The 21,936-nt window shown below is 40.4% G+C and overlaps 1 protein-coding gene across 4 annotated transcripts in view; it reads right to left on the reverse strand.

The window, feature by feature from the left end:
• The window catches only part of BANP (BTG3 associated nuclear protein), a 129,885-nt gene extending 112,624 nt beyond the window's left edge, over positions 1-17,261 (reverse strand). For all 4 annotated transcript variants that reach the window (XM_065848137.2, XM_071814565.1, XM_071814566.1 and 1 more), the window contains exons 1-4: positions 17,128-17,261; positions 7,389-7,533; positions 6,556-6,650; positions 5,077-5,276 (exon numbers count right to left, since the gene is read on the reverse strand). In XM_065848137.2, coding sequence (XP_065704209.1) covers positions 5,077-5,276; positions 6,556-6,650; positions 7,389-7,458 — 365 coding nt within the window. In that variant the 5' untranslated portion in view covers positions 7,459-7,533; positions 17,128-17,261. The remainder of the gene's footprint in view (positions 1-5,076; positions 5,277-6,555; positions 6,651-7,388; positions 7,534-17,127) is intronic.
• Positions 17,262-21,936: the final 4,675 nt, after the last annotated feature.

The raw sequence follows: 21,936 nt of genomic DNA on the forward strand, positions 1-21,936 counted from the left end.
AAAAAATAGAATTCTAGCTATTTTGTTTTATTATACCAATACCTTGATTACATTTCTTTAGGTTTGTTTGGTTTTCCTAAAGGCTTTATGCAGGAACAACAATAATTTTGCTAAATCAAGAACAGTCACCCTACAATTCTGTCCAAGCCACATCTCCCTGCTTCACAACTTCATTTGAAATCATCTCAGTTTTCAACTTCGCATTATTTGACAACAAAAATCACTTGTAATCAAAGAAACAATCACACAGCAGAAACACCGAACTGGAGCTTGGCAACTCTGAAGCCAAAAGGTTTTGCCAATTGGCACATTGCAAACAAAGCAAAAGAACAAATCTTGCTCTTCAAAACCTAATACACCCTGTTGATTAAACTTAACGGTAAAACAAATATATTAATGATCAACACCTACAAAAATAAAGCAAGTCCATACATTCCTTCTGGTATACAACTGCATCAATGCTTCTCTTTTAGCATGTAAAAAAGTATTTTGTAGCTTAAGATAAAGACAAACTCTGTTTTCTGAAACCAACCAACACACAATTAACTGCGGACGAGACTAATGAGCTCCACTTTAATAAGCTGATGTCTAACCCACCAACACGGCTTGTCCAAGGCCACTCTATGAGCTCTTTGAACAAAACCTGAGTGCATTAAACTCTGCAATTCCATTTAACTCTCCAGTTCCCACCAAGGACACAAACACACGCAATTCTACCTCCACCCTTAGTGATCAGTACCTTTCATCATTGGCCACAAACGCTCACAGTAAAGAACCAGATGTGTGTGGTCTGTATTTCAACTGCACCCTGAAAAAGGCTCAAAAAAATCTGAAGGAAAACTCCATTTACCCATGAATTTCTGCATTTCCTCAGAAATACTTCTATTATTAAGCATGAAAAAAATATCCATTTTAAATTTAAATCCTATCCAAATTTAACACATTTTTTCAAACTGCTCCCAATTACACCTATTTACCAAAAATTTCCAGAGTAACAGAGCAGAATTGTACAGTGTAGCATTTGCAGAAGATCCATAAAAACAAATGATGGAGAGTTCTGTGAAACCAAAACAAATTCCTATGCTATCTGAAGCAATCAACCTTAACGATTCATACTCGGGCTTAGCCGCTCAGAAAAATGATTAATGGAAAGACACTGACAAAAATAACAGAGTTTCTGGACTAAAATCTTTCAGATGAAAGATTTTTCTCTAAAACATGGATGAAATATTTTAGTCGCACTGTCACACTGCGTGTTCATCAATTTATAAAACTCAAGACCTGGGCACACACTAAATTTCAAACCTATCATTTGAGGCTGCCACACTGACAGGCCACCGGGCATTGCACCAGTTCTCTTATCCAAGAAACTTTCAGCAGCTACTGGAATTTTTGACCAGCATGGTACCTCATCAAGAAAAGAAATTAGAGATTTTTAATAACCATGCCAGGAAATGTCACAGACAGGGGAAAGCATGGCTGTACCAAAGCTGCACAAAGGCAGACACAGCTCAGAACATCAGGACAGTACACGCACTCCGTTACTAATTTATCACATTACTTTGCTACTGTTCTTGGCTCTTTTCAAGCTCCATATAGCTCAACATAACTCTGCGCAATCTAAGGATTTTTGCCATCCATTCCACTAGTTCTGAAACCTCCTGACAGCCTTTACTCCAAGAAAGAAATTTAAGACACTCTATATTAAGACTGTGTCTTTGTGGGTGATCCTGACAACTATGTATTTTTAAGCAGCAGCCACCAAACATTGAGAAAATATTTGATAAAATTCTTTTTTTTTTTTCCTCTCAAATAAAACTAGATTTACCATCATGTTGTTTCTCCAATCCCAAATAATACATTTCATTGTGATGACCAAATCTGACGAAAAGAAAGAGGTCTGAGAGATTTAAAACACTAAACACTATGGCTGGGGTAAGGATGAGCCCAAACACTACAGCCCACTAACAGAAACTCTGAAAGGTCCCAGTGTTACTCACAGCACCACCTCCATGTGTTGCTGCTGTGCAATAGGATGAAGATTCCAAACCCCACATCAGGAAGTGTCCTGGACTTTTTCCTCCAAAACATTTTCCATCTCATAAATTTGGAATTACTTCCTTTCAAAAGGAGTTTCCTCCGGTTAGTTTTTGCTGTAGCTTACACTTCTTACTTGGAGATCTAAACTACTGTTCCTCTGTATCTTAACTCTCATACAAATTATTCATTACACAGTACCACGTACCCTTTATTCCTTATCTGCGCTGCAATTAGTCTGTATATAATGAAGTACCATAACAGTGGATCAGAGTAAACAATAAGAACAAAAGAACTGAGAACACAATCCGGCTTTCATGAAGATGTACTCACACAAAACATTAAGAGCAGTAGGCAGCACTGTCACTTCCGAATTCAACATTTTGTAGTTTTCCAAGAAACATCGGCAAGCCTCCAAAAATCACATACCCAGAAAAGGGTGTTGGAAGATTTCCACACCTATCATCCCTCATGTGTTTAATAAAGAGACAGAAAGCAGAACAAGAGGCTAAAATGCACTGCATCTCTGTCCTGGCAGATCGTAACATGGGGTGGGTGGTTCCTCATATACTGCAAGTCTCCATTAAAACTTCTGGTTCAGTTCACTAATAAGAATTTTTTAAACTTGGAAACAACAGCTTGGCAGGCAAAAAAGGTACGAGTTATCCCACTAAATCAATGTGTTAAGTTTACTAGAAAAGACAACTTAGCATTGAACGTAAATCTGACAACCATTACACAAAGCAAGAGTCTGGCCTGCCTAATCATAGAATCGCTTTGGTTGGAAGAGACCACTAATGCAGTGATACGGACAGATTGCATTGATCACTGCATTGTACACCCAGCCAGGGACAGTGCTGCACACAGCCCAAAATTCCACATCGCTCACAAGGCAGCCCCTGTGCAGGCTCTGAACTCACCGCCCAGGCTGGAAATACTCAATTCCACCAGCAGCTGACACAGAAGACAGCTCCTCTGGCCAAGTTGCCCTCATTTTCACATGCCCACCTAAGCATATTTCAAACTGACAAGTCGTAGGAAATTAATTTGAAAAGCACAAATAGCACAAAGCAATCAAACTGTGTGAATTTATAGCGCACAGTTAATACACTTTATTGTGTGCACTGCTGTAAAACAAATTTTGACTCTGTTAAACCTGCACCAAATGAAGTCAAGTAACTAAATTACCAGAAAAACTGTAAACAAAATTCACTGTAGAGTGGAAGAGAAAAGATCAAAGCCTAAGGTATTTATCAGAAAAAGAACAAGAGTTTGCTTTCATGGCAGCGTAGCACCATCTGGTTGACATGCCTTTGCTAACTACAATGTTTCTGGTAAAGCAGCAAACCCGGTGTTGTTGCAGTGGCAGGAAGAGGAGAAGGAGGTTGAAAAATCCCCTTCGGATGCAGAATCTGAAGATCACTACCCAAAATACCAACTCCTGCTTGCAGCTCCCCACTGCCATCTGCAACGTAAGGGGAAGAGGAAGCCAATACTGAGCTCATACAAAAGAACACTCTATGCAGAGTTTAATTGTAAATTATCAAGTGATAACGGTTCTTATGAATGAGAGACTGGGAATTCAGTGAAACGTGAAACTGAAGTGTTGCTAATGCCAAGTTAAACCCACACACCTCTAATTATTTTCTTTTGAGTCATATAGGCCATAACTGCTAAAAACAAAAAACCCTCAGTGTTCTATTGGCCAGATACATCTGATAACGGGCGACTTCCTACCAACACTAACAAATACCTGGGGTAGAAAATCTTAGTGTCTTCAAGACTTCTATCTAAATTACGTTCAGACTGAGAAGTTGTCATCATAAATTTGTACACACAAACCAAAACATTAAACACCAAGCTCCCCATTAACACACAGGACAGATTTCCAGTGGCTACAGAATTAAAAAAATAACCTCAGGTCTGACAAATTCCATAAGAAACTCCAAGTAGTACAATTTACAAAGCATTCACGGAACATGACTTAAATGATTTAAAGAGGGTTTCTGGAGAAATAATTATTCATTAAGAGTACTTAGTGAAAACGTTGGTGTGATACTTCAGTGACTTGCTCTGTGATCCAAACAGTTATTCCCTGTACTTTATTTCTTTTGATACAGAACTCAGCCATAATTGACCTCTTCAGTGTGTGACTGCGCAGCCTTCAAAACCACAGGTCAATGCAGACACAGCACCCACTTGGAAGAAAAATTAAATGGAAAAGGGGGAAAACAGGCTGAAAAAGATAAAGTTAGTACATCTCAACTACAATGGTATGAGACGTGACAGTTGCCTATACACCTTTGTAATGGAGAATAAAAAATTATTATTTAGAGAACTATTCAGTGTTTTTAGCTATAAAAACATGAATGAGGGGGGAGAAGTCGTTAGACAATAGAGTCTTTTGATAAGCATATTTCTCTGGCTGGAATCATGTCCATGGTAAAAGGACGGGCACATCAGGATTTAGATATTTAAAACCACATTAGGCAACTCATACATAAGGTACTGCAGGTCAAACCTGCTGTTTCATCCAAGTGGAGTAGATTATTTAACAGATTTTCCATTTCCAACTTCTAACCACAAATAAGCACAGAAATTCTAGCAAGAGTCTTTAGAAAACAAATACATAAGACAAACTCCATTGTATTTCTGATGAATAAAAATAAAATGAGAAGTAATTAGAAGGATGATGAATTCATTAACTCAAAGCAGCCACATAAATAAAAGCAAAGCAAGTCTAAAAAACGTGTCTAAAATAGCTGATGAGACTTTTCCAGAGGATGGATGAATCAGTCTGGTTTAAGTCAAAATGAAATGTGGAAATAGTTGCAAACTGTCCATGGACCAGTGTCTCATTCTAACTCTAAGTAACATCATGAAACTGGTATAAAAATTATCTTTGAGATAAATTAATTCTACATTCATAAGCAGCGGAGTTCTTGACAGCTAGACAGAAAGCTGCAGAGCTGGATGCCAAATAAACGGATTTATGTTCTTTTTAAAAGCGCATTGATGAGTAATTTGTTCTTTTCTTACCATCGGACTTTATTGCACGTCTGTGTAGCACCAAGAGGAGAACCTGCCACCATGGGGACTTGGATGGGGCTGTGCTGTTTGTTCATGACGAGATCCAGCTTCTCTTCCAATGATTTACAGGTGGCCTCTAGTGCCAGCAGCTTGGCCTCGATGCTGTCCAGCCGCAGGCATATTGTCTGATTAATGGAATACAGGAATGACTAGAAACGGGAGAATGCAAAGAAAATTATTTTAAAAACTTAGGCATTAATCTTCAGCAACATACACATAAGGATGCTCCAGATAAATTTGACTGGAAAACAATCCTAAAGGAACCAGCAGTGTGCCTAGTGACAAAATTCAGCCACGTACAAAACTGATGACATCCAGAAGCATTTCAGCATTCTCAAATTCCTCCAGATCTTTATTTAGAAGCCAAAAGCACCTGAGCCAAACACATTTTCACCTAAGCACTTTGTTAGTGTGATTTCATACACCACAAAATCATTCAGAATGACATGCCAAAGCCTTTCATTCAATACATGGAAAAACAAAAGGATTATAAATCAATGAACGCATTGTCCTGGATAAAGTGAAGTAAGATTTTTTTTTTTCCCTGCCCAAACAGATAAATTTAGATGATTAGGTGGAAATTATATCAACACAAATAACCTCAGACACAATTAATGCCGCTCACTTCAGTTTTCTCCTGAACAGCAAAGCAAGAAAAGCAAATAAATAAAATGTGTTTTCCTAAGCAATTTTATTCAATAGAAATCATATTCTACTTGGTTTCTCTTGGGAAAAACAGGCCGTTCGAGGGGAACATTACACACATTCTCCTGTGCAAACAGCAGCTGTGCCACCTTGTGGCATTACAAGGAACACAGCTAATCCAGCTGGTTTACAGCGCAGCTCTTCCAATACGGAGCTCCAGTTTCCACCGTCATTTCAAAAACACAGAATTACATACTATTTAATGTGCGGGGCAGGAAAATACTATTCACATGCTCATGTTCCAAGATCAAAGCATCACCTAAAGCACAGCAGTGAGAACAGCTGGGGAAGGTGTGCAAGGACAGAAAACCCTGAACCAAACATGACTTAGCTATTAGGAAAAGGTTGTTAGCTTAAAATAACTTAAAACATGCTGAAAGTATCTACAAATTGTAACAAAAACACATGCCCAAGTTTATCTTGTAGGTGAAATTCATTCAGTTAATTAGAAAAATATGCCAATAGCAATGTTTTGAGTCAATGGACTAATTCTGATGACATTTTATATTGCATATCAAATTCCTGCTACTGGTTTTACACTGGAAGGTTAGCCAATCGTGCCGATTTTAAAATTTATGCACAAAAACAAACATTTACAAGAGAGCTATGTATAATTCCAGTATTATGCATAAACTGTTTATTTTACATTCTTTTGATATATTCCCCAAGAAAGTTAACTTAATTGGTATTGCGAATAAAACCAGAAAAAGGCATTATCACAACCTTAATAGAGGGATCCTGGCAGTTAATTTCTATCCGCTGACGTTTCAGACCAGGCTCTACATCATCATCTGTCACTTCATGATTCTCCAACACAACTGCAAAGAGACATAAGCACTGTCATAGTTTATAATACACTAGCACAAGTCCCAAATTAAAAATACATCAAATTGATAAACCAAAGAAATCTAAAAGGCATTTATTTATAAGCACATACTGTATGTATTCTTTTACACTTACTTGGGTTTTGTTAAATACATGACAATGGTTTACTGCTTTTCTAAAAACATTTATCCCATCAATGACTGTAGCTGACCACAACACATTTTTGCTTAGAAGGTCAAGTTCTAACCAAGTGATATGACAACATTTGCTTTCAGAAGCATGGGGGTTTTTTTATTTTACTGTCATTTTGTTATATATACAAAGAATGTTAATAATGTATGAGATAAACTGTTTTACAAGTAAGACAACAATTGATAACAGATGGGTGATAGTTTTCATTTGAGGGAAAGCCTGAAACATATATTTCATGCGGAGAAAAAACAAAACACTGCTGCAGGGCATATTTCATTCCAAGTTTTCGGCACTAGTCTACCTGTGCACAAAAAAGGCCCAGGCAATAAAGCCTTTAAAAGAAAAGTAAAATAAAAAGATAATCTGATCTGAAGAGTATTAAAGATATACGAGTTAAGCTATTTAAATGCCTCTCAGAAAAAAAAAATCTGCAGCACTGCTTTACATTTTTAAGAGAAGTTCAACAGTGATTTGCACCTTGTTCATGGGCAATACTTCAAACGATCTTTCTCAGGCCATGACTACCAATCCTACCGTACCTGGGTTATCTGGAGTCAAGTCTTCCACAGCAATCTGAACAACATCTGCCAGATCCTGCTCTGACATCATTCAGAACCAGGCAGCGATATCCCGTCACACACCACTGCAGGTCCCCGGAGAACTGATTGGACAAGTCATGCAATCCTGAAAAACAGCAGCAAGAGGAGTGTTATTACAGGTGTACTTGATATATCAACACTGCCTTGAGTTTTTCATTCTTCCTCTCTAAAAGAAGATGCAGTTTTTAACAGAAGTGACCAACCTACAGAGTGATCATCCAGTGGCATCAACTGCTCCTTTATCAAAGAGCTACGGACTGAACCACCTGCATCCCCTCTATGCATAAACCTTTCTATATTAGGACCGAGTCAAGCTCCGGCTTTCCCCGCTGATCCACCTTCCTGCGTTTTCCCAGTGGACAAAGACAACACTCAGCTTTGGAGATTTGGCAGCTCATCCATATAAAATACAAAATAAAATGTTTTATTTTACATAGACTTTTTTGTTTTAGAAGTTTTAAGAGCCTACAAAACCATTCCTAAATTGCAGGGTTTTAATTTATAAATTATTACTTAGCTCTTGGAAAGGACCAGATCTGAGTATTTAGTCCTGATGTTGCAGAAGCACATGAAGCTCCCAAGCCTCATCAGATTTGCAATTACTGCATTCTGTAGAGATCAATATGTACATGAAATATCCTGAACGTATGGATCTTCACAGGCATCTAAAATCCTCACAAACATTCAGTGAGAGCAGCTCATTACACCTAGACTTGAAGCAAAACTTGACCATTTTTCTTGGCTATTGAGCTTGCCTGGTTTTTCTATAGCCCAATTCTGATTAAACCGTTTTCAGAATATGGTCCTGATTTTAAAGCCAAAATATTTCTCAGCCCTGCTTCCTTGGAATTCTCTGTCAAGGTTATTTATTAGTGTTTTAAGAGAAACTTTCAGCCTGTAAAATTGAATTAAAATCACCGGAACCACTCAATATCTGTGCTTTCCCACCGTTTACAAAAGGGTGGACAAGGAATACCAAGAAATCAGCCGATTTTTTCTTTTTTAACCCGAAGCGGAACACACTAGAGAGATTTGAGGTTTACCAATGGAAATAGTCATTCATCCTTTAAAACTGACACTGAATCAAATCCAACTATGCAGAAAGATTTTCCTCTGTGCCTGTTCCACTTGAGCACACGAAAGCCATTCAGCCAGACAGGTGGAGCAGAAATTATTTGAAGAGGGCCACACGACCTATAGAAGAATTTTGAGAGCAGCCTGCGCGCTGTGAAAACCCATCTCCAGAGGACTCCCCACACATCACAGTTGTTTATTCAAAATACCCGCACTGCCAATACTGAGTCATTTGAAATTCTGATCACGGTGAAAAAAATATAACTGCTGGGCCAGCACAGAGTGTGGCAGCACGCCCGAAAAACCTGGCAATATCTAAGTGCATGTGGATGCCATTTTGGCAAATTATGTTTGCCATTTCTGAGAAATCCTGGGAAGCAGCCAGACCTAACATAATAAAACAGCTGTGCTACGGTTACTGTTTCATAATGTCACAAACTGCTAGCAATATTTAGTAATATTAAGAACCCTGCCCTCAACTTGAGGAACGGCACCCGCGACTCCAAATGCTAAAAAAGGACAAACAAAACCCAACTTGAAAAAACTTCGTCTATTTACACGATTTAAGATTTCCTGATACTCCACGTGTTGCATTGAAACCAGTTATAGCTAGAAATCGATATTTCATAAGACAGTCCAAAGGATTTGCACGCTTTTAAATCCACTTTAATACTTCATGTGATGCACGTATGTAGCCTTCTAAAATTCACTATTAAAACTTTCTGAATTAAACCTTTCTTCGACACAAACAGAAAATAATTTCACACTTCTGACACCTGTCCTGCACCTCTCACGGGCCATAGTCGGAAAGTGTTCAACCTCTCATCACAAAAGAAGTACCGAAATATTCTGAGAGTCTTAAACAGGTGTGTAACCACCCAGCTATGACTGGCAGAACAGCTACTCCACATACACAGCAGTGTGTCTTCATAACATCAGTATTTATTTCCATTTAAACACATTTTATTACAATTTCAGCAAGTCAGACGCAGCTCACAGGCAATTAGCGAGAGTCCTGACAGAACACATTGCTGCCTCTCAATGGGCACAACAAGTGAGCTCCTGGATCAAAACAGGAGGGGAAAACAAATAAATGTGATCTTAATGCTGGATGTGTGTATTAGGAGTGCCCGAGTAAGCTACACTGGGTACTGCAAGCACAGCAGCTATCACAACTTGAATAAAATGCTCCTCTTCCAAGTTCAGATTTTCAATTTCTAACAGAGAATGTTAGCAGTGGTCTAACCTTGCTATCAGAACTAAGGGTAAAAGTCCAATAAAATTTAACAGGATTAGAGTTAGTTTATCAGCTTTAAACAGCCTCAGTCAACAGATTCAGAATAACTTTGCCAATATAGTTTCCACATATTTTACTCTGTGAAGTATTTACCAGTATTATTTCCTCATGTAAAACTTATTTTCTTGAAATTTGCTATGCTTTCTCAGCCCTATTCTTTTGGGTTTTTTCCCTTCTTCTGGCTGAAACCCCAGTTCCCATTAACTCTAAATCAAGTGTATGAACATTTGCATTAAGAAGCCAATGCTGAAATATTACCTGGAACAAATATTATGCTGTAAGAAAAAAATATTAACGGAAAGCCAGGAAGCGAGGACAGACTCCAACGGGGACATGAAACGTGCCCCCTTTTTCTCCCCCAACCAGCATGTGGAGGTTGGATCAACAGAGCAGTATTTTATAGTCAATTAACCAGTATCTGGAGGAGGCTTGTACGAGACAATGGAAAAAACCTCTTTAATATATAAACTACAGGAGACCTTGGCCAGCCCAACTCCAACCGAGCTGTTCAGGTGGATCCACTCTGCACTCATCACTTCTCCAGAGGGTTTTTGTCGGGGTTGGAAGAGATGCCTTCAATTCTTATTCAACCAAAAACTGAAAAACCAGGTTAGGGTGTGTATCAGAGTGATCTGCTCCCACCTCAGCCCCTAGTGCCTCCAAATCTCAGTTACCCCTCATGTTTCTGACCCTTCAGGCCTCGTCCATTGCGTAGCCAGTTCCCAGATCTTGTCCTGTCCACCCTTTCCCCACTCCAGACACCACCTTGGTAACCTCGCCCTGCAAACCCACCTGAAACCCATTCCTGTCGTATAAAGCAGCACTCATTAAAAACTGTGTCTCATTTTAATCACAGCAAATAACAGAAATAATCACACATGGCAAGCATACTGCACCTCCCCAAAGGAAAAAATATTTTTTCAGAACAGTACAAAGATGCCAAGATGGAACAAATATCAATGTGGAGGAACAGAACTAAATCTTCCAGTAACAGATGCAATCTATTTCATCACCTATCAAAGCTTTAAAATATTAATTGCCCTATGTGTGTATTATGAGTTTAAAGTAAAGACAAACATTCCTCCCGGTTCTTGGCTTTTCATATTCAGAAACAAAGCCCAAAAGGGGAACAGAGAATTCATCCCTATGACCATTTGCTGGGACATGGCTCTAGTACGGGAACCCCAAAAAAAACTCATCAGAGACAACTAAAGGTTTACATTTAAAGAAGATTACAAAAGCACACTAAATATCTCTGCCAATGCTCTTACTCAGAATTGATACACTTAACACAGAATTAGTCTTTGTTTAATTAAGTAAATTAATATTTGTAAGCAACTAAATTAAATTCACCTGAATTCCAGATTAGGTTTTCCACACACAAGTTTAATGCAATTTATCTATTTTAAAACATTAATTCAAAATAATTCTTCTGAGCAGTCCCTTGTAAACAAACCTATTTAGTGAAATATCTGATGGCTTTACAAAGTCACAGGGCATCATTCCAAGGTGTAGAGTCAAAAACATCCAACACCTTGTTAACATACAAAAACATGCACAAAACATAAATCTTCTCTCTCCTATTAATTAGCGAGGGTAAATATTCTATTTCAAATAAACAATTTCCAAAGCTCTAGTCTATATGGAGTGTTTAATTGAACGTCTCTGATTTGAGCAGCTAATCGCTGCTCTGGTTAATATTTCTCAGTGCTATTGATAAATGAAAAAACTTCTCTCGCAGTTCAATTTGCACAATGACAAAAATTTACTTCTGGTTGTACAAAAAAAAGCTGAAGGATGCCATTTTACTTTGTCCAGCCCAAAAGCCTCAACTGTTTTTCCTCTTCATTTCACTCTTCCTTTAAATTAATTAAGGCAAATTTTCAAATATGTCATTTCTGCTACAAATATTCTTCGTACAATGACTATTGGCCAATCAGCCCATTTTTCTGAGCCTGGTCCCACAGAAAGAACTGGGAAATCTTACTATGATTTGATACATTAACTCATTCACAGGTATTCCAAGGTTCAGAACCTGACAAGGCTCTTCTAGTCTTGCTCTGTGACTAGCAACGTTTTTATAATCCTGAAGTCTGGCTCTTTCTCTCAGATAAAGTCACTTGGTCAGCTGGAACAGATCCTTCCTACACTAATTAATAATTCCCCAACAAGCCACATCAGTGCAAATGTTAATGCACTGTGACAGATGAGGAATAACAGAATGAAAATCTACAATTTAACAGCATGCAGGGTTAAATGTGCTGTAAATACCAGCACTACCCTTACGCTCCAGCTCTCTGAAGCTGCAATCTATCAAAATATGGAATTGAAAATTGTTCTCAGAGTAAGGATGGAAAGAAAAACCTTACACATCTTTATCACTAAAAACTATAAAGGAATATAGCTTCCATCCTTATTTGCAATCCACCTTAAACAACAAGTAAAAACATTGTATTTTAAGTAAACTTCTTAGTAAAACCACACAAGCATTTCTGTTCAACAATTTAAAAAATTAGCGTAACAATATACAGGCGTCTTCGGTTCAGCCAAAGACCAGGAGGAAAAAAAAGTCTATCCTCCCAAAACATGACAAAAATATTCCTTATCAGTGAAAGCACGGACACCAGCCATAACATTCTGGAGACAGATCTCTAAAACAAAGATCACTCACAGAGATGTTCTGCTGATGGACTCCAGGACAAGTTCTTAAAATACAGACAGCAGGAGAAAAAAGGAAACAGCTGCTCCAAGAACAAAAGATCTTGAAATTTTGGGGGAGTGCAAAATCTTGCAGGAAGGTAGAAATTCTCAAATATTGCTACAAAAGCTCACAGTATTATTAATGTTTTATTGTTTTGCTTCTAGAAGTGCTGCCCTTTTTTAAAAATTATTCTACCTGGTAGAAGCTGTTTTGCTCGCATATCTTTTTCTAACTCTTCTAATACCCTGCTGCTGGCCATGACCTACAACAAACTAAACCAGAAAGACCATTGTCCCGCTTTCCAGCCAAACACATTGGGGTAGGAGCAAAGAGAGCGTCACAGCCCCTGTAAAACACTCCTGCCACTGCCACAGCTTCGATATGGCAAAGATTCCCAAGTGAGCTCTGAGGGATATGTTAACACCCATTACAACTACATTTTCAGGTACTTAAAACATGCAAAAACGTCTTAATTTTACAGACATATAATCCCATTGAACTTAACAAGACTACCCATATGGATTTGATATACTTCCCATACGGTCTGGATATACCTACGTGTTTGCAGGCTCAGTGCCTTAAGGCAGAGGTCACCTTTCTGCATTGTGGTATAATTACTCGGGACACAGATCATTAATGTTATGCACAATTTATACGGCTGAAAACCAGCAAATTCAAACCAAGAACTGCCCCGACAGCAAACGCAGAACCAGATGTAGTCATGTTTTATTGTCTTCATCCACTAGATGGAGAATTTTTACTGGTAACAGCTCAAAAAAATCCTGCAAGTACCTAAATTCAAAGAACTTCCAGAATTACTTTCATATTATATGAATGTCTTGGAGAAGTTCTAACCATGCTTAGAGGATTTTTGAGATCAGTAGTCCATATGTCCTTTGAGCTTCAGGTAACCACTCCCATTTGAAGTGAGAAGTTACTACTTTAATAGCAATACAAATACCTGAAGTTCCTTTGGTGTGTGCTTTGTAAGACTCTCTTGCTTGGTGCCTGCCTTCCATCGACAGAAAAGTTCAACTGGAAAGTCACAGGGTTAGAAAGTCTGAGTTTCCTCTTTGCAGGAAAGAGGCTTTGCCTCCCAGAGTTGTTCAGTCTCAACAAACACCCCAAGAACAGTATCCACTGTGACAAGCACTTGTCTCAAATCAAAAGGAAATTTGGGCAAAATGCTTTATTCTCACATATTCAGCTTGCCTAAGCCAGAACCTTTGACAACAAAAAGGAATAATATCACTTATATTTCTTTTCTAGAATTCTATATTCTTCCTAGCAGGTGCACTGCTCATCTTCTATACACCAGAAAAACTTTCCGATCCAGCAATTGCAGGGGCACAAGGACAGACCCCAGCGTTGCCATAGGCTTCTACTATCAAAAAGCACCACAGTCAACACAAAATACACAAGTAGTAAAGTGCTTACTCAAATGTCTTCTAACAATTTACCTCCTGCAGCTATCTAGAAAAAGAGAACATTCAACCTGTTGAAACAGACCTCAGCACTGCTTTAGAATACATGGATAATACTAATACTTGAAAATTCTTACCAAAAATACTTATGAAAATAAACTGAAGAGCATCATTTCAGTAGAAAAACGAAAAGTGAGCAGTTCTTCACATTCTGAAATACTTCCATGAGTACAGTCTGATCCTGTTTTGCCTTCTCCCTCCCTCCTCTAGAAAAAAAAAAAAAGTCACTCCGGCTTTCAACTTGCAAGACTATATATTGACAGGATGTTCAAGAGAGATGAGTTGGTACATGTAACAGCCACATTGGTGTCCAAGGATCGGGGAGGGAAGGGGTGTACAGCTGCTGTACATTCACACCATGGGGAGGAGAGAGCCATCCTTTTTTTACCCTAAAATACAGGTGCTCCCATTTGCACAGGAAAATTTGAACCTAATGTATTTTTTCCCTTAAGTCAGGGTTTTACAAACCAGAAGCAGGATAAAATAATTCTGTTCAAAAGACAACATTACAAGTTATTTTATTTAAAGCCCCAAATGCAAAGGATTTTATGAAGTTAATCCTTTTGTGCGCTTTTGCTTAAAGCCTCAACACACAGTCTAACAAGTGGTAGGCAAAGCTAAGAATTTAACAGAGCTTTAAAAACCTAAAACTGCAAGGAAACAAGCGTATGATGTGACTTTAAAGACATTTTATTATTTTTACCTGAAAAAAACTATTTAGCCTTTTAATGAATATGTGAAAAACAGAAAACAAAATTATGTCAATAGTTAACAACTAAATATCAACTTTCAAACTAAAGGAAATGAAATCTGTGAAAAAATATTTTATTGGCAAAGTTTAGCATACATAGACATTTTATTGTTCTAATTCTAACCATTAGCTTCACATTGTCTCCTACAAGTAGCTCTTGAGGTTCTGCTCAGTTCACATAAAGAGCTTCTGTAGATCTCTGGACCAAGAGCTTCTGTGACAAAGAGAAACAGCCACCTCTTCCTTTCCAAATCAACGGAATGAGAGAGTCTTTACTAAGGAGCATCACAGCAATTTCAATTCAGGGCATTCTTCAGTGAAAGAGATGAAGACATTCACATTCAGGCAAAATAATAAAGGCATGGATTCTTCCCACACCAACAGTGCTTTATGAGTTATGGGAAAAGCTCAAGATACAGAACAGGGACAACCTGTAGTCCTCACAAATGTGAGGATGTCACTGTAATTAACGTGGGGCTGAATCCCACAACACAGCATGACTCCTCACAAAACCAAGATAAACCCAGAAAGAGCACTTCTGGTTACAGGGAGCTACGAATACAAGCTCATCGTTCTTCACCAAATCGCTCCAAACCAGTATAGAACATGTTGTACTGTGTTAAAAACAATACAGGCAGGAAATGCCTTTTTCAAACACATGTAGCACAACATGTGCTGATGGGAACCTTTCAGCTGTGAACACTGACAATCAGCATTCACTATATTGCTATCATACTCTTAATGTTATTATTCAATTACTCTGAATGTTATTAATCAATTACTCCTTCAACAGAGCCTTAAAATTTAACACCTGCCCTGTAACGACACAACTTAAACTTGGCTGGGTATTTTGGACATTAAAGCCAGTTACTGTTAATGTAAAACAGATTATATGTTACAAAACAAAGTTACAAAATATTTTCATGCTCTGAAGGAAATGGAATGTTTCCCAAATCCAAACTCAATCTTTTTAACTCTCTTCAAGGGCTTTTCATACATTATTGAAAACTGAACTACCACGATTAAATGCCAAGATGTCATTTAATGTATGGAATAAGGCTCATACAGGTTCAGAACAAAATTGTTATTCTGGTCATTTTCTATGGGGAACCATTTCAAACATATATTAATACTAACAGGGAAAACCCATTGTTTCAGGAGACACTACTATGAAGTTATTAAGACAAAAGGGGGTTTTGTTGGGCTTTTTGTTTGTTAAGATCTTGCTTGATTACTCAAAATTCTACAAATTCTATGTTTGCTTCTCGAAAGCCAGACATCAACACAGCACTACACCTAAGGTAACCTCACACAGAAGGTGAAAAAAGTAGCAAAAAATGGTTCCCAACTGACATTTTATGACAACATGAAAGCTGCTTCCACTGAAGCAAGCAGTCAGCTGCTAATACCCATCCAAAGTTGTTTACTTAAAAAAAAAAAACAAAAAACAATTTAAAAAAAAAAAAAAAAAAACACCACCTTCCCTTGAGAGGTCTAAAAATAAACTGATACATAAACTATATGCCCCATGGCAGGATAAAATTACTATATTTGGTTAAATACACAACTTCCTACTGTAGAAAGATTTAAAAAAATATATATCAAAGGGCAGCACTTGAATTGCAAATAAGGAAAGAGAGAAAACCGAGTGTGTCGTTAAACACATCACTAATCTGAAGAGAGCAGAAAATGCCACCCCGAGATGGATGTGAAAGCCCCTTGTGATGACTCAATGAGCACACACACAAAACGGCACCTCCGGAGGCTGTTTTTTCACTCCCTCTTTGCAGGGATGAAAAAAGAACCGGCCCCTTTCCACCCGCTACCTGCGAGCAAGGGAGGGGGCGCAGCCAATGTCACCAGTGTCACCAAACACTGACACTCCTACAACACGGGGGGAGCGAGTGCGCCCAGCGCTCCCCTCCCAACCCAGCCTGCGGTGCAGAACCTGCCCCGTCCTGGTGGGAGAGGGGGACACTGTCCCGGCCCCGACCGCCACCTCAACTGCCGCAGGGCTGAGGGAAAGCAACGGGGCAACGCTGAGGAGCCGCAGATGGGGGGGGACACCCCTCCTCAGGCCTGGGTGCGGGGAACGCAGCCGCGGAGCGATGTGGGAACAGCAGTGCCCCCGGAGGGCCCGGCTCCGGCGGCGGGAGGAGGCGAGGCCCCGGTCGCCCCCCGCCGCCCCGTCAGGATGAGGGGGCCCGCGGCCCCCCCGCCTCGGCCCCTCCCCGGAGCCGCCGCCTCGCGGCCCGTGTGCTCGGGCAGCGCTGTGAGGAGCAGGCGGGCTGTGAGGGCCGGGGCTCAACGCCCGGCGTCAGGCCCCCCGGGAGCTCAGCCCCAGCCGTCCGGCCGCGGGGCGCCGCGGTTACCGTGTGCGGTGCCGAATTCTCGTGGTGTTTGTCGAGCGGCTGCGATAATGGCGTCCTTCCTCGCGAGAGATCTCCCTCTCCGCAGGGCGCAGGCGCCACCGCGCTGTGCCCGCTCGGCCCCCGCCCGCCCCGAGCGCCCGCGCAGCCGCACGGCAACGGCGGCCCCACGGCCGCCCCTTCAGCGCCGCGCCGCCGGCTGAGACTACAACTCCCAGAGGGCAGCGCGGCGGCTCTTCGGCACCGCCCCCGCCGAGCAGGCCGGGACCTGTAGTACCCGCGCCCGGCGCAGTGCATGCCGGGAACTGTAGTCACAGAATCACAGAATGTCAGCGGTTGGAAGGGACCTCGAAAGCTCACCCAGTGCAATCCCACTGCCGGTGCCCTGCGCTGGACTCTCTCCAGCAGTTCCCTGTCCTTCTGGAACTGAGGGGCCACAACTGGACACAATATTCCAGGTGTGGTCTCGCCAGGGCACAGCAGAGGGGCAGGAGAACCTCTCTGACCTCCTGACCACCCCCCTTCTAATCCACCCCAGGTACCATTGGCCTTCCTGGCCACAACGGCCCAGTGCTGGCTCACTAGTGCTCGTCCGCACCACGCACCTCACACACAGCACCCCCCGCACTCATGCATTGCACGCACACAATGTCCCCTCTTTTCCTCCCCCTTTCACCCTGAGGTGCGCACCCAGCGCTGCCACCACCCTGAGGGCTCCACAAACCCTCTTGCTCAGACTAGGACACAATACAGCCTTGTGGTGCGCCCCAGCATCTGCCAGGATTTTGGGCGATGCAGCCACATGTTTTGTGTTGGTGTCCTGCAGCCTGTGATCATGGCTCTGCGACTCCATCTCTGACAGCATCTCAGGGCTGCTGCAAACTCCAGTGTCACATCTCTTCTTTAATAAGTGTCTCCAGACCTGCCAGGCAATGTAGCCACGGGATTTGGCCAGAAGAGCTGTCAGCAAGAAGATTAAATATATCCACACCTCGAGAGCTGCACTGACATGTTCCCTTTTCCTACTCCTTCCTCTGGTCCCTCCATTAAATTTCTTCCTGTTCAAATGGCTCCTGCACACTTGCATTGCTGAAATGGGATGATCTCAATGTGAGCTGTCATATTAAGGAGAAAAATGTCACCACGCTCAGAACGCAGCTGAGGAACAGGCAGCAAGTGGGAATTTGCGAAATTAGCTCATCAGACTGATGCTTCTGTTGCTTTGCTCCTGCATTTGGTGTGAGAACAGAATGACTGGGCGAAGGTGGAAAACCTTCTGTTCACCTTCTGGGAACAAGAAAAATATGCAAAAGCACAAAATGAAGCACAGAGGAAGTGTGCGCGTAGCTCTGAAAGAAGACAAGGATTAGATTATTTTACTATAACCTTATATATCACAGTGTTGCCTGAACAAGATCATCATCATACTCCATTTTTCAGCTTCAGCTGTAGCTTTTTCATGTTCAAACTTAAGGTGTCCAATGCAGGATTTTTGTACCTGTATGAAGTTAAACAGTGTATGTCGCAAAGGCTCCAGTTTCTAAAGTGTTTCAGACCCCAGGGGACCAGCAATTCCTCCTGCTCATCTATGTGAGAGTTACAAAGTCAGAGAACAGGACTCAAGAAGTTTAAAGTTTCAGGCAGGGAAATTTATGCTGACAGAGGCACGAGTGTCTTGTCTTCCTTCAACAGTGTTCATAACGACTTCTCAGGAAGGTGTTTTCAGTATTAGAGCTATCATGAGCCAGGGAATTAACAACTGGTGTGTTAGGAAAACCCTTGCTTCTGCTTCCAGATTTGTAACCATTCGGCTGAGCCTGTTAATTTATTTATTTATTGTGTTCTCTTCCTTCGCAAGCAGATTAGGAAGATCAAAGGTTAAACTACTTACAAACTGACTTTTCACACAGGATTATTTCACGCTTTGCTGCACAGATTTGCCCTGCAACAGGTTTGCCAAACAGTTGCTGCTGCACTCAAGCAATTGCCAGGTCTCAGCTAAATTGATGTAAATATCAGTGTAGCTGCTGTGGAAAGTTGCTACTAAAAGCCTTTGCCATCATAAACCAAATCTGACGTAAAACCTGTCCTGTCTTCTCACCAGTACATTCCCTCCCAGAGAAAATTAACTCACGTTCTCCTGAGGATGCAAGATCCTGCTCCTCTCTGTATGGTCAGTAAATCATTTCTCTGCTAAAACAACACAATCCAGAAAAAACTTTCATTGTCATAAACCAGTTATACTATCTGTCTGCAGTCATCAAATTAACTCCAGGAAATAACTGGTAGAATCCAACTGATGTCTACATCTTTTAGCAGAGATAGCAACATAAGAAAAAACAATACAGCAATTTCTCACTAACAGTCAAGACCTACTTTGTGCTTATATGAGAAAGCCCAGATTTGGGATTTAGTCCTTAATTTACAGTACCAACACACAAATTACTTACCCAAGGATAATTGTCTCCTGTGCTTCACAACCTCCCAAGCTTTATGAGCTTTCAAAAATATGCTCATCTGAATATGTCTGCAATAATGTAATGAAATTCAGTGTAAGTCCCCCTTTAGTGAACAAAGGCTTCACTTGGCCATGGGTGCAGAGATTGCCCGTGAACAAGCACCAGGAAGACATTGATAACACTGTTGTATTCTGATTTAAACCATGGTAACTTGCTCAAGTGCCTGCGTCAAATCCATTCTTATTTTCTTTCCCTCTTATAAAAATGAGTAAGAACTTCAAGGTGCTAATACATCAATTTCACAGAATCACAGAATGTCAGGGACAAAAGGGACCTCGAAAGCTCATCCAGTCCAATCCCCTGCCGGAGCAGGACACCTAGATGAGGTTACACAGGAAGGTGTTTTTAATTTTATAGGAGAAAAGTACATTTTATTGTATTATTCTGTTGTCCCACATAAAATAACAAGATATTTCTTTGTTGTTTTATTTCCTCACCTCTTTCATCCTCTTTTTTTAGTCTCTCTCTCTTGCATTTTATGTATGTGCTAACTTTTCTCTGTCATGTTATGAAGAATCATTGGGTTCCAGGAAATATCTAGCTTACTTTACCGTTGTATCAGCATTCATTTGCTATTGTTTCCTAAGGAAGCTGCTGCTTCCACATGTTTTGTGTGGATCAAGAGAGATTGGTATCTCATTCATTGGTTTCCTTTTTTTTTGTTAGGAAAAAAAAACCTTACCATAGCATCAAAGGTAAAAAATTAACACACTGTGCACACAATTTTGCAGCTGCATCAGCGGCAGGAAGACAAAGGTTGCCAAACAAAGCATTTGTTTAAACAAGTGACAGGCATTCATAATTATACTCGCTGCCGAGCATGAGAATATAGAAACAAAGGCACGAAGAACACAGATGATGTGATCAGGGCACAGAAGGAACTCCAGAATATTTGCTGTAAGAACTCTGTAGGAATAATTTTATTTCCTGTGGATAAAATCCTTGTTCACATCCTATGCTATTAAAACAAAAAGGGTATTTGAAGTTCTGACTCCGTGTCTATTTGAGTTACTTTATTTTCTATATAATAACTCTCATAACTGGACAGGGACACAAACACATCCTTGTGAACACAGCACGCACTATCTTGTGACATAGTGATGCTTAATTAAAAGTTACATAAAATACATTCTGTAAACAACAGTAATGTCCATGCTATTTGTAAATTTGCTGTAGCATTTCTCCTTTTATCGAGAGAAAACTTTTCTGCTGTTGAAATCTGTTGCCAGGTTTCCTCCTCTGAGTACAAACTTCCTCATCACTTCCTTTTCAGACACCATCTCCATTTTCAATTCTCTCAGAACCGTTCCTTGATTTTTATTACAGAAAACAGGTCAGGATCAAGTGGGTTTTGCTCCTGTATCTCCTTCAACCAGCGCTACAATGTAGGGCAAGACACAGACACTTTCTGTTCTGGCTCTGATCTCACTTCTGGTTTATGCTGGGTAAACCCCATTTTATTCAATTAAGATATTTGTAATTTTCATGAATGAGAATGGAAGAAAAGGCCTTAAATTCCCCTAGCAGAGAGAAAAACATCGTTACATGTTTGGTCATCCAGCTGGTCAAAGTTTGCGGTCTTGTAAGGTAATTTTGTCAATCTGAGAAATGAGGTGAGGAGGGTCAGGCATGATTTATTTACATGTTGTTCCATCTCCCTGTATAACATCATGGGGGATTAAAAAAAAAAAAAAAAAAAAAGATAGCAGGCTATTCCCCTTCTCAGAAATTTGCCATTTTGACGAGCTCTGCATCTGCACTTTGCCCAGCGCTGATCTTCCCAGGATCACGCTCACAGCTGCTCTCGCTGCCCTTTTACCTCTTTGACGCGGCAGATACCTTTGCCCGGCATTTGCTGGTTTGTCCGGATTTGCTCAATTTGTCACAGACCGTGTTGACTCAGTCAGGTACCATTATCATAATCATCAGTGTTTCTTAATCCACTGAGATTACCAAAAGCTTGAAGGGGTGCTCATCACACTTACTGATTTTAGAGGATTTTATCCTTTTCTTCAGACTGAGAACTGCTTTTTCATTCAGTGTGTAGTCCCCACCTTCACATATTTTGAGAAATCCAGATACAAAATGTATAGCAGCAATGCAGGAGCTTGATTTTGCAGTTCTTCCACAGAACCCCTTTGCTGTCAATGATTTGCTCCTAGATATTGTGAGACAGCTGAGAGACTCTCAGCATTAAGAGACTCTCCTAAATAGTAGGTTTTGGAATAGTAAATAGCACAGATAAGCCACTTTAGGACACTAAAGAGGATTCCCTGAGCCTTGAACTTACACC

This window comes from Patagioenas fasciata, chromosome 13 (assembly GCF_037038585.1).
Source record: "Patagioenas fasciata isolate bPatFas1 chromosome 13, bPatFas1.hap1, whole genome shotgun sequence".
Classification (NCBI taxonomy): domain Eukaryota; kingdom Metazoa; phylum Chordata; class Aves; order Columbiformes; family Columbidae; genus Patagioenas; species Patagioenas fasciata.